This window comes from Chelonia mydas, chromosome 1 (genome assembly GCF_015237465.2).
Source record: "Chelonia mydas isolate rCheMyd1 chromosome 1, rCheMyd1.pri.v2, whole genome shotgun sequence".
NCBI classification, from domain to species: Eukaryota; Metazoa; Chordata; order Testudines; family Cheloniidae; genus Chelonia; species Chelonia mydas.
The window spans coordinates 135,236,715-135,249,947 of record NC_057849.1 but is presented as its reverse complement, the minus strand read 5'-3'; the positions used below and the strand labels follow the sequence as shown (position 1 = coordinate 135,249,947).

At 44.0% G+C, this 13,233-nt stretch overlaps 1 protein-coding gene across 12 annotated transcripts in view; it reads left to right on the top strand.

Moving 5' to 3' along the window:
* Positions 1-13,233, top strand: part of CTPS2 (CTP synthase 2) — a 138,176-nt gene that overhangs the window by 66,296 nt on the left and 58,647 nt on the right. Inside the window, exons 16-17 of one of the 12 annotated variants that reach the window (XM_043537879.1) lie at positions 496-662; positions 1,111-1,184. The exons of 10 other annotated variants lie outside the window; for them this stretch is intronic. In XM_043537879.1, coding sequence (XP_043393814.1) covers positions 496-660 — 165 coding nt within the window. In that variant the 3' untranslated portion in view covers positions 661-662; positions 1,111-1,184. Of the gene's footprint in view, positions 1-495; positions 677-1,110; positions 1,185-13,233 lie in introns of those variants that run through there. One more of the 12 variants, XM_037900976.2, reaches the window with a different exon arrangement.

Sequence of the window (13,233 nt, the reverse complement as noted above, 5' to 3'; positions counted from 1 at the left end):
GTAAATTCTTAGTCTGAACTGGAAAAATCTACAGCCTGTGAAATCTTTGCTATGCTGTGTGCAGATCATGCCTAATGCAGCATCTGGGGTAAAATAAAGGGACATGTTATAGCTACAGGTCAGCAAGAGTGCAGTACAGCTTTGAATCAGGTTGTAGGATATAGTAGCCAGGATATAGTAACCAGCAAATGAGATAAGTGCCTGGTGTGGGGACACAGGTGGCAAAAGGTAGAATGAAAGCTGGGCTCGAGTGCCTTTCCTCTAACTGCACGGGAATCGGTCACAGCTCATGAAGTACAGCAATACCTATATCCTGTGGGTTGCAATCAGTATTAGTCATTCCCTCACTATTGTGCATGAGTGTGCCACCAGCAACAACTGTACACTGTCACCATGCTGTGGGTCAGCACTAAGTCTTCCTGTCGAATGAAAATACCATATTGGTCCTCTGGTCACAAGGAGACGTGTCTGAAAGGCAAATCTGTTTTGTTGCAGGCAAACAACCTGAAATACGTGTGTGTGTGCGTGCGTGTGTGTGTGTGTGTGTCACACAAACTGCCGTGTGATGTGCAGATCAAAGGGATGCGCAGATGGTGCTTGGTGTCTCCAAATCCAGCAACCCTTAGGATGTGGTGCTCTGCAAAACGGAAAAAGAATTAAAGGTGAGAGTGCATTGATAGTCAGCCTGGTGGTACACGGCCTTTTTCAAGGCATGTGTTGCTGGATGTGGAAAATTAACTCTCAACCAGAAATGGAAGATGTGGGACAAAATAACTACCTGTGTCACTGCCCTTGAATTTATGAGATCAGGAGGATACAAAGTATGAATGGGGCAATAGGGAGCATCCAGAGAGGAGCAGATTGCCCAAAAATCATCAGATAACCTTTGCTATGGGTGGGGACCTCACTCAGAGAATTGTATTTAAAACCACTAAAGAGAAGGTAGTATCACTCCTGGATGTGGATCTGTTATGGTGGCAGTGTGGGGAGATGAGAGCAGCTTGTTGCATTTAGTCCATAAATAAAGTAGGGATGTGCTTTGGTTGTCACAACTACTAGTGTCTGTAAAATCTCTACTGATGTGCAAAGGTTCTTTGTCTCATCTTGCAGAATACAGGTTGGCTGTCCTAATCTACAGACTCAGTTTCTTCTAGGCACTCCTTCGTTATGCTGTGACGCTTACATAATGGTATGTACAAGGTGTCTCCCTCACAGAATCAGGTGTGGTTGCTACAGTGATGAACAATTCAGTAGAAGCATTATTGGGGCAGACTTTATGCTGTAATATGCTGCCTAGTGTGCGCATCTGAGTCAGTTGCCCATGAAGTATACACATTTAACAACCAGATTGTTACGACAATAAAGCTCTCTAAACTGAGTATGCACCCATACTACGTGAGGCACAGGCTTGGGGAGGAGAATGTACCGAAAAGTGGTTATCTCATAGCGCTCCTGAAACCATGATCCTGCAGCAATACAATAAAGCTGCTACCCTACAGCTGCTATTTATAACTGGCTAAAAATTTAATCACTTTGTTCTCAAACCTATTTTATAGAACCCTTACAAAGAATTACCTGTCTAAAGAATTGGAGACCCTCATTAATCTGCATTTCAGTAAGACACAGACTCACAAATCTACAATAGAAGGTACAGAACAGTGAGGTTTTGCTGCTCAGCTGGGATGATGCCAGTGTGGGTAATGTTAAGCTTCATAGGGGATGTTAGGGTGTTGTTGCCATATTACACCGTAGCTATGCCTCTGATGCTGGGTAAACCTTAACACAGAGCCTGCCATATTTCCTCCTCCCAGAGGCTGATGCTTGTGAGAGTGGGATTGGTGGGGAGAGACTGAGTTAGGCTCTCAAGCCCATTGACTTTCAATGAAAATTAGGCACCTAAGTGCCTAAATCACTTTTGAACATGGGACGTAGCCATCTGAGTTACTTAGGCCTTGCAACACTGAGCAGAGCAACGATTAAGTGCCATTCAAAATCTGGGCCCCAGTGCTCCCAGCTGTGCTGTAATTGCTGCAGGGGTAAGGAAGAATCCAGGAGATGATGTCGCAGCGTACGTTAATGGGCTTGTGCGGAGGAGATTATAAAGCACCGCCTCCTCTCTCCTCAGCAGCAGCTGGTCTCTGAGCTGTAGAAAGCACAGAGGCAACAGCAGCCTTGAGAGCTGCTATTAAGGAGAAATGATGATATTCTTTTTAAGGGTCTGCCGGACTCCATCAGCATCTGCTAAAGCCACCTGCTCAGCTCCTTTTCCATATCCCTGGCAGCTTCACTGCATCTGCTGTGACACCAACCAGAGCCTAGCCTGGCCTCCCTGATGTTGTCAGACTCAGCAGCAGGAAGAGCCCTGTCACAGAGAAAGAAAAGAAGGAGAAATAAATTATCCTGCCTTGGAGATTAGATAGTTCCAAGAGCGAGGCAGGGGTTACCTGGGGCTCCCTTTTGGCTAATAGGAAGCATGGCATCGTTCTCAGTGGTCACACTGGTGCACTTGCTAATCCTTAGTCCCCATTAGTCCATGCCTGGGCTGCCCCACATTAATGCAGATTGTTAAGGTTCTCATGTAACACTTTTGGGTATTTCCATTACCCATGTGAAACAAAGAATAAAAAAAATTATAAGCACAGAAGTCATGGCCTTACCTTTCACACCCAAAACCATGTCTGTTAGCAGCTATATATTAATTTTTAAATATGATCTATATCTATAGCAGTGGTCCCCAAACAATAGGGCGTTCCCCCCAGAGGGCACAGAGGAATATTCAGGGGGGCCTGGGCCAGTCCCCATGGTAGGTGGGGAGGGAGCATCACCCAGCCCCGCTATGCCCCCAGCTCTGCTCTGGCCCCAATCAAGGCCCTGGCTTCGGCTCCCTGGCCCCAACCAAGGCCCAGCTCCTGGCCATGGTTCCCAGTCCTGGCTTTCAGCCCCACTCCCTGTGACTTCTTCTCCCACCCTCAGGTCCAGCCTCCGACCCCAGCTCCTGGGGGGTTGTGGACAGATTGCATTACAGTTAAGGGGCGGGGGTGACAAAAAGTTTGGGGACCACTGATCTATAGATATCCATTGATCTGTCTCCAGAGGAGTGTTGTAACATGTTCAGTAAATAATTTGATATTAGTCATTTTAACCATTACAGTCTGCTGAAAGCAAAACAAATAGAAGTTGCAAGAGGTGGTTGTTGCTGTGTTCTGAGCCAAGCTAATTAGGCTCCTAAATGGACCAGCTGGTACTATAAGTGCTGATTTACTCAGATTCTGGGGTGGCCCTTGACCCCTGCTCCACCCCAGGCCCTGCCCCCACTCCACCCTTTCCTCCCACCCCCACCCATTCCCACCCCTGCCCTGCCTCTTTCCACCCGCTGTTCCTGCTCCTCCCCCTCTCCCCCAGCACCTCCTGCACGCTGCGGAACAGCTGATCCGCGGAAGGCGCTGGAGGGAGTAGCCAATCGGTGCAGCTGCCGATGGGCAGGAGGTGTAGAGTGGGAGGGGGAGGTACTGACCTGTAGGGCTGCCAGTGGGTGCAGAGCACCCACAATTTTTTTTCCTTGGGTGCTCAAGCCCTGGAGCACCCATGGAGTCAGCGCCTATGGCTGGTACCCACTTAGATTCTAAATGGTTCTGGCCCATGTTACTTATTGAAAGAAATATGACTCAGTATGCTTTTATTAACTGTATTAAAGTTAATAAGGAAACAAATAAAATCAAGCAGGCAGATCACTAAAATGAATCTACTTATAACATGACTGAATTAAGAATTAAGCAATACAGTTATCAAATCAAAATCAAATTAGGTCAAATCAACAAGGTCCCAGCTTGAAATTTCAGGGGAGACCAGACAGAAGATCTTAAGCAAAGGACTTGAAAACTGTTAAAAACAGCAGCCTGTTGTAGGGAGGCAGAGAGAGAAAGGGTCTGCAGAGAAACAGACTGTAACATGGTCCCCAGATTCTGGGTCTTCGGGGATAAGTGGGAGCTTGTGATGCTTCCCATGGGTACCCCAGGTTGTGAGGCACCTCACCACCACCTGCCCTTCATGTGAAGCAGTCTTGTGTTTTTGTCTTCCAGTTAGATTTTTTCTCTGAAGTCTTGACAATCTTTTCATTTGTATTCAGTTCAGACTGGTGATAGGTGAAACCATACTCAATTTACATGTAAACGGATAGATGGATAAACATCTCTTGTCTGACAGAAGACCCATTTTTCACCTCTGCTGATGACTAATATCTTGATACAGATTTTAAGAACATATTTTCAGTATATATACATATTATCTTGCATAGCATCTGTACATAGTTTCACAATGATATTAATGACCAGTGTAACACCGGCTTTCATTTAAGACCTCACATGACACTCTTTGGGGAACCAGAATGTACATACCAGAACCAAGAGATTCCTATAACCCCCTTTCCAGTTGGCATGAAGAGGTTCTTGGGTCACAGGACCTACCTAAGCTTTCAAGGAACGGCCAGGGTTAATCCTTCTCCATCTCTGTTTGTGATGATAGTAAGGATAAATAAATGCAGTGACAGAGAATAGCTCCTAGGCAGGGGTGCCACGGGGCTCTGTGTGCTGCCCCCGGCGAATGGGAGCTGGGCGGGGCGGTGCCTGCAGGCAAGAGCAGCGTGCACCGAGGAGCTTCCTGCCCCCCTCCCGCCTAGGAGCCAGACCTGCTGTCTGCTTCTGGGGTGCAGCGCAGTGACACAGGACAGGCAGACGGCCTGCCTTAGTCCCACCACTGTGCCGCTGACCAGGAGCCGCACACCCCACACCCCAACCCTCTGCCCCAGCCCCGAGCCCTCCCCAAACCCAGAGCCCCCTCCTGCACCCCAGAGCCCACACTCCCAGCCCAGAGCCCTCACCCCTCCCACATCCAAACCCCCTCCCTCAACTCACAGCCCCTTCCCACATTCTGAATCCCTCGGCCCCACCCCCAACCTGGAGCCCCCTCCTGCACCCCAAACCCCTCATCCCAAGCCCGACCCCCGAGCCTGCACCCCCAGATGGAGCCATCATCCCCTCCCACACCCCAACTCCCTGACCCAGCCTGGAGCCCCGTCCTGCACCCTGAACCCTTCATTTCTGGCTCCACCCCGGAGCCTGCACCCCCATTTAGAGCCCTCACCTTCTCCTGCACCCCAACCCCCTGTCCCAGCCCAGTGAAAGTGAGTGAGCCACTGAGGAAGGGGGAAATGTAGTGAGTTGGGAGCAGGGCCTCGTGGAAGGGACAGGGCCTCAGAGAAGGGGCAGGGCTAGTATGTTCGGTTTTGTGCCAATAGAAAGTTGGCAACCCTATTCCTTGTGCATCATCAACAGAATTATTTAATACATTCTAATCATCTCACAAACCTATTGAAGGCCCTGGAATTGTGTAGGGTTGAACAGGTGTCACTCAAGATTTAATTTAGCTGGTAGTACCTTTATTATGGATGATGTTGAGTTAGAAGAAAAGAACCCAGCTTGACTCTGAGCCCAAGATGAGCTTGCAGAATTGGTTGTTTAAGAAACAGTTTCTTGTAAACTGAGCACATTTACTATGGCATGGCATAATCTTGTAGCTGAACTGTGCATTTTACAATGTCACTTCTGAGAGTGGAACTGCACTTTAAACCTTCAGCAAGCCTTTGATCTTCCTTGGTAGAGTAAATTACTACATTAGGATCGCACAATTTGTGTGGACAATTATAAACCAAGTGTTGATTAACTCTTATTCAGTGCTTGTAACAGTTTATTGAACAGGTTGGGCCAAGCCAAGCATGTGTCAGCTACTGATCTAATAAATAGGTACCAGTAGGTGTATTTGGCAACATATAGTACTACTAAATCTGCTTTTGTAACATCATCTGCTTTTGCTGAATTCTTGATGTTTCTTTTGAGTCTGAGGAACACACCTACATTCCAAAGGGTGGTAAATATAATGCTGATAAAGCATAGATGCATATGGGCCGCTTGCAACATATAGACAGCGTTTGCCAGGCTTTTGCAAGCAGGCCTGCTTGCTAGGGCAGAACACTATCACACTTGTCATGGCCTAGGTATTGAATTTAGGACACAGAATGGGGTGTAGTTTAAACTGAAGCCAGCCAAAGTGGATGCTCCGAGACTGGCCCACACCCATTACAAAGCGCTTTCTTGGGGACTGTAGGTTTTGTCATAAACAATTATGGCTGTGTCTGCCTGATCTAAGAGGAAACTATGACAAACTGACAAGGCCAGACCTAAAGAAGAGCTCTGTGTAAGCTCGAAAGCATCTCTCTCTCACCAACAGAAGCTGGTCTAATAAAAGATATCACTTCACCCACCTTGTGAAGCTGATGTAGAGAAACAAGAGTGAGCAACTTTCAAAACTTCTAAGAGCAAGCTCTGCAGGTTATCAGTATTGCACTCAGAAGTGTGTGGTGCCTAAGACACTGAATTTTGGTTTGCAGCAGGTATTCCGGCAGGTGTATGACAAAGGGGAAGAATGTCCTGTGGGATACATTTAAAGGAAATTACTTCCTCAAAAGATAGCCTAAGTCCTGGTAGAGAAGTCATGGCTTGCTAATGTGTGGTTCTATTAAAGTTCTAACCATGCCTGTATGGCTGAGAATTTGAGATGATGACTGACCACTGTCCCCTACCTGGTTACACAGAGACCCATCAAAACTCCTGTGGTGGATTACAGTTAGTCACACCAACCCTATTTCCAGATATCAAGTCAAAAATGAAAATGCCGATGCATGATACAAAAGAAATATTGGAGGCATTTGCTATAACATTATGGTTGTAGCATATGAAAACTAGAACATTAAAAACAAGTAAGGAGGAGTGATGGAGTTTGGAGTGTTAGCTGCGTGCTGAGGAATGTATGGGGAAAACTTAATGAATTCACACTGGAAATCAGGAATTCCAGTTCCATTTTTTCCCTACATTTGGGAATTTGACATCAATTCTAGGGGCTGATCCAACTCGGTTAGGAGTCTGTTTTCAAGCCAGCTAAATGAGGATATTTAAAGGGCTATTGTAGATGCAACATGGCCTAGTAAATACAGGGCACAGGACTGGGGATGAAGCATCCTAGCGTCTATTCCCAGCTGTATCACTGACTGTCATATAACCTCGGCAAATCACTTAACCTGTCTGTGACTTAATTTTCTCATCTCTAGACAGGAGATAATTACAACAGTCGTTATGTTGCAAGGGCTTTGATGTCTGCAGAGGAGAGGCTCTGTCTATTCATTGAGTCTGTTCATCATTTTTTTATTACAGCCTTGTAAGCCTCAAGTAAAAGAAAATTGGAATTATGAGCTGCACAGGTTCCTAATAGCACATAGGAGAGAAAGGACGATCATTAGGAAGTCCAGATCATCTATGTAATCCCGCTGGATTGAGGGACAGTTTAGAGTGATCTAAATCATCTGAGATTTGACCCCCTTTATACAATGGAGTTTTAAATGACAACCAGTAAGCTTTTATTTACAATGCTAGTTTTCATAAGTTTTTTTTAATATTACAAGTATTTTCCTTCCATGAGAGCCTATGGTTCCTTTGTACTGCACTATGCATTATAGGCATAGTTATCTGTTAATCATGCCCTTGTAAAGTACTTTGAGATCCTTGTATGAAAATGTTCATGTAGGTGCAAGTGGTTATTGTCTGTCTATTTCCCTTCCCTGACTTGTGTGAGATACCATATCCCATGCTGTCCAGGAATCCACCTACCAATGGATCTGCACCTACTGTCTACCCACAATTCTTAACCTGGTGTTTCGGTATTTGTCATTATGGGAGAAATAATGCTAACGATGCATATTTGTGAACTGCTATCTGCTGAAGACTGTTGAAAGCACACTAGGAATATTAGGTTTATATGGTGGGAATGTTATATCCTGTTGTATACTTCGGAAAATTGATATTGGTTGCATGAACTAACTCAAACTCTTCACTTTCCTCACATCCTATCACCATTTTCAGCTCCTCCACTAATGGTGGCTCAAAGTTACTGTGATCTGGATACATTTACAGCATTTATTTCATATGGATTTCTTTGTTCTACAAAGTATGCCAATCTGCTGGTTATGTCAAATCATCGTTGCTCCACTTTACATGATGACCACGCTTGTAAGCACCTTCACACACACAACACCATGTGAATGGCAGAGTGTGTGTGCGTGCACAGCAAACATATGTATATGGTAGTCCTGATAAGTGTGTACTCTTATAAAGGATTTAAGCTTGGAAAAAAAATATTGTTTGGACCTTGTCATACTTTTGTCTGTGTGTGGCCTAAAGCAACTTGGGCTTATTACATTGATGTTGATACAAATATGACCTAGTGCATTGATTCCCAATCTTCTCAGGTTTGTGACACTTATCACAAATATAACCATTGTGTGACACATTGATATGTCAGCATATACTGCAACACTTCCAGTGTAATGAATATATACAGAATAGTATAACCTCTTGTAGCCACATTACTACAGAATAATTAAATAATACTTAGCGCTCCGTCAGGCTCCCATTTAAGCAATGTGAATATTGTCAATGATGTAAACAATCCCTTAATGTGAAACCTTAAACTGATAATATGACTAAACTGCTTATATAAGAATGTCCATACTGGCCGTTACCAAGTTATATGTAGGACACATAATTCCATCTGTATGGAGCAGAATCCCCAAGCATTTCCCAACAAATGTCAGTAGCAGGAAAAGCTCAGAGCAGAAGAGGATCAACACTAGAGGTCCTGGGGCTTTCCCTGCATGTCTCTCCTCCTTCACCATCACTCTTGTGTTCTCTGTTCTTTCCCCATAGCTCACCACCACTTCTGGATCCCTCATGGTGGATCAAGCAGGGCAACCTCCCACAAACTGAATCTTATTGTGTTGTCAGTTCTCATGGCAGTGTAACACCCAGGCTTACATTGTGGGTGTGAAGAGAATTACAGACAAGTAATGGCCAAAAGGATTTTACATGGACAACATTAAGAATAGGTTATTTTGCCTTTGCCAACCCATAACAGCTCTGCTTTACTGAACTCAAGGACCAACTGTTGTGTTAGCTACAGGTTATTGATGACATTGTTAAATGCTGACACATAACCCGTGTTTATTTGTATTGTGGAGATAGCCTCAGTCTTTGTTGTTGGTTGCCTAGCATACATTTCTCCATATGCTGATGAGTACATCATCACACAATCCATTTAGCTTATCTTCTGCATCCAATCGCCCACTCATTTCACAGAGAGAGAGAGAGAGAGAGAGAGTGTAAATTATACTGGGTGTGTGCATTTGAGGTGAGTAACATTAATTAATTGGCATGCAGCCGATGAAGTGAGCTGTAGCTCACGAAAGCTTATGCTCAAATAAATTTGTTAGTCTCTAAGGTGCCACAAGTACTCCTTTTCTTTTTGTGGATACAGACTAACTCGGCTGCTACTCTGAAACCTGTCATTATTAGTACTTGTCAGATGATTTGAAGGTGGTTTGATTGTGAAGCTATTACTAGCTTTGAAGGAATATAGGGGTTTTGGATAGATTTTTTCCTTCATTTCCTGCAGATTTCTTCCTGTTTAATGATCAGTGAGATATGATCTGAACATATTTCTTTTCTGCTCTATCCTATTTGTTAACATTGTCCTTGCATGCTCACACTCTCACTTCTCTGCCTCTTGCATCTACACTTTTCCCCAATAGGCTATCATATATGATCGGACTTGATATATTTTATATTATAGTCTCGCATTAGTGAGACCATAGTTAAGATTGGGTCAGAATTTTCTGTACCTCAGTATCTAATCTTTCACTAGGAATTTTTTTTGTCAACATGCCATAGGGAATTTGAACAAGATTTTAGCTGCTAATTAATGTGTGTGCAACAATCTCCAGTATGTATTTTGTGTTTGTACGTTGTTGACTTTAGGAAATTTAGGAAAATTGGAAAAGCCTGATTTTGTCCACACAGTGCAAATTTGTCGCCTTCTACTGCCTGAGCGGTAATATTAAGAAAATAAGAATGTCCATACTGGGTCATACCAAAGGTCCATCTAGCCCAGTATCCTGTCTTCCAACAATGGCCAATGCCAGGTGCCCCAGAGGGAATGAACAGAACAGGTAATCATCAAGTGATTCATTCCCCGTCGCCCATTCCCAGCTTCTGGCAAACAGAGGCTAGGGATAACATCCCTGCCAATCTTGGCTAATAGCCATTGATGGACCTATCCTCCATGAACTTATCTAGTTCTTTTTTGAACCCTGTTATAGTCTTGGCCTTCACAACATCCTCTGGCAAGGAGTTCCACAGGTTGACTGTGTGTTGTGTGAAAAAAATACTTCCCTTTGCTTGTTTTAAATGGTTGCCTGTTAATTTCATTTGGTGATCCCTAGTTCGTGTGTTATGAGAAGGAGTAAATAACACTTCCTTATTTACTTTCTCCACACCAGTCATGATTTTATAGATCTCCATCATATCCCACCTTAGTCGTCTCTTTTCCAAGCTGAAAAGTCCATATTAAATGGCAGCCCTTCTCATATGGCAGCCCTTCCATACCCCTAATCATTTTTGTTGCCCTTTTCTGAACCTTTTCCAATATATCTTTTTTGAGATGGGGCAACCACATCTGCACGCAGTATTCAAGATGTGCGTGTACCATAGATTTGTATAGAAACAATATGATATTTTCTGTCTTATTATCTACCCCTTTCTTAATGATTCCCAACATTCTGTTCGGTTTTTTGACTGCCGCTGCACATTGAGTGGATATTTTCAGAGACCCATTCACAGTGACTCCAAAATCTCTTTTTTGAGTGGTAACAGCTAATTTAGACCCTATCATTTTATATGTATAGTTGGGATGTGTTTTCCAATGTGCATTACTTTGCATTTGTCAGCATTGAATTTCATCTGCCATTTTGTTGCCCAATCACCCAGGTTTGTGAGATCCTTTTGTAGCTCTTCTCAGTCTTCTTGGGACTTAACTATCTTGAGTAGTTTTGTGTCATCTGCAAATTTTGCCACCTCACTGTTTACCCCTTTTTCCTGATCATTTATGAATATGTTGAATAGAACTGGTCTCAGTACAGACCCCTGGGCGACACCATTTATGTCACTCCATTCTGAAAACTGACCATTTATTTCTACCCTTTATGTCTTATCTTTTAACCAGTTACCAATCCATGAGAGGACCTTCCCTCTTATCCCATGACAGCTTACTTTGCTTAAGAGCCTTTTGTGGGGGACCTTGTATTGTGACATCTGAGATATTGTGACATCCGAGAATATCAGCCATTTATCCCTCACTCCTTCCAGTTCATTTGCATACTTTGGGAAAATCACTCGTGCCCTGGTTGTCATGGGAACAGCTGTCTTCGATAACTGATTTCTTTCAGCTAAACATTACATTATTACATAAGATTTCAGGAAGAGCTGTAATGAAAGCAGATTGGGTTTGGATCAGCTCCCGCTCTGCTTCTTTGGGTTTGTACTAGGGTAAGTTATATTGTTTCTATTCAAAGGGTAATTGTTACTTTCCTCAGCAAGGGCTGCATGAAAATAAGATTCAAAACTGCAATTTCTTTTTCACAAATATTGTTTAGATGCTGCTTGCAAATTGCGGGGCTATAGCTTTCTGAATATTTACCTTTCACAAAAAGAGAGAACTTATAGACACGAGTTCCTCCTGTTTTCTGTTTTTTAAAAAAATTATCTATTGTTTTTCCCCCCCATGATGTGAAAACTTAACATCTTAAACAAATCTTTAAATGCTTTATTATTTAAAATAGCACACATTATAAAACTAAGGAAATTTATAAACAAAAAACTTTGTTAAATGTTAGGTAAAGTTGCTCTCATCGATAAACTAAACCATAAAAAAATTAGGAAATATGAAGTTAAAGATTAAAAAGGATAAAAAGATCCCAATGTCAAACACTCTCACGTTAGGAAATGCCAGAATAAAATGTTGCCCATGCTACCTAAATTAACTCCTCTTGTGTAATGACCAGGGACCGCTAACAGGGAGTTTCGAGATGGAGTTCTCCAGGTGAAGGAGGAGCAAATATGGGACCCTTGGAGTAAGTGGCTGTCTGTAGTGTGTGTTTGTGTTTAGGGGTCACTTGCGGTGTGCTGAGCTTGTCTTTGTTTGTCTGAAGGACTGTGTGCTGTGGCCGGCAATTGGAAGCTGTGAGCTTCTAAACAAGGTTTGAAATCTAGAAGCGTCTGTTCTTTGGCTGAGCCTTAGTCAGGGGGCCAGGGATTTATAAAGCAGTGAGCAAGCAACCAGGGACTGCTAAGAGGGGGTTTCGAGAGGGAGTTTGGAAGGGGAGTGGGAAGGGGGCGAGGTACACTTGCCATTCTTTAAAACCTTTAAACTAAACTATAATCAAAACTTCTTGATTTAAACAAAAACCCTATCATTAACCTAAGTAGCTGTAGGAGAGAATGCAGGGAGAAGCCCAGCAGCAGAGTGGGGGCTATCCTGTTTATTGCACTCGGTGTAGCATGTATGATTACCTGCGCTGTCGATGGGTGGTGTATGTGTGCCTTCAGTGCAAGGAGCTCCTGGCCCTCAGAGACTGTGTATGGGCTTTGGAGGCCAGGGTGGTAGAACTGGAGGAGCTAAGGGAGGTAGAGAGGTATGTTGATGAGGCTTTCCGGGACACTGTAGTCTTGTCCCACCTCTGGTCAGACAGCGCCTGTGCTGTTAAGGAGGATGAAAGGCCCAGAGAAGGAGAGCAGTCAACAGGAGCAGAGGGAAACCTTCCCATAGTTGGGACCCTCCTTCCAGATGGTGTTGGGGTACCCTCTCACACTGAGGTTACTTCTCCGGGGGAGGGAACTCCAGTCATTAGGAAGAGAAAGATGTTAGTAATGGAAGATTCAATCATTAGAAACACAGATAGCTGGGTTTGTGATGACTGGGAGAACCCGTATGGTGACTTGCCTGCCTGGAGCAAAGGTTGCGGATTTCTTGAGGCATCTAGATAGACTTATGTGTAGTGCTGGGGAGGAGCCGGTGGTCGTGGTACATGTAGGTACCAATGACATAGGGAAGGGTAGGAGAGATGTCCTGGAGGCCAAATTTAGGCTGCTAGGAAAGAGACTGAAATCCAGGACCTCTATGGTGGCATTCTCCGAAATGCTTCCAGTTCCACGCGCAGGGACAGGTAGAGCTTCAGAGTCTCAATGCGTGGATGAGACAATGGTGTAGAGAGGAGGGGTTTAGATTTATTAGGAACTG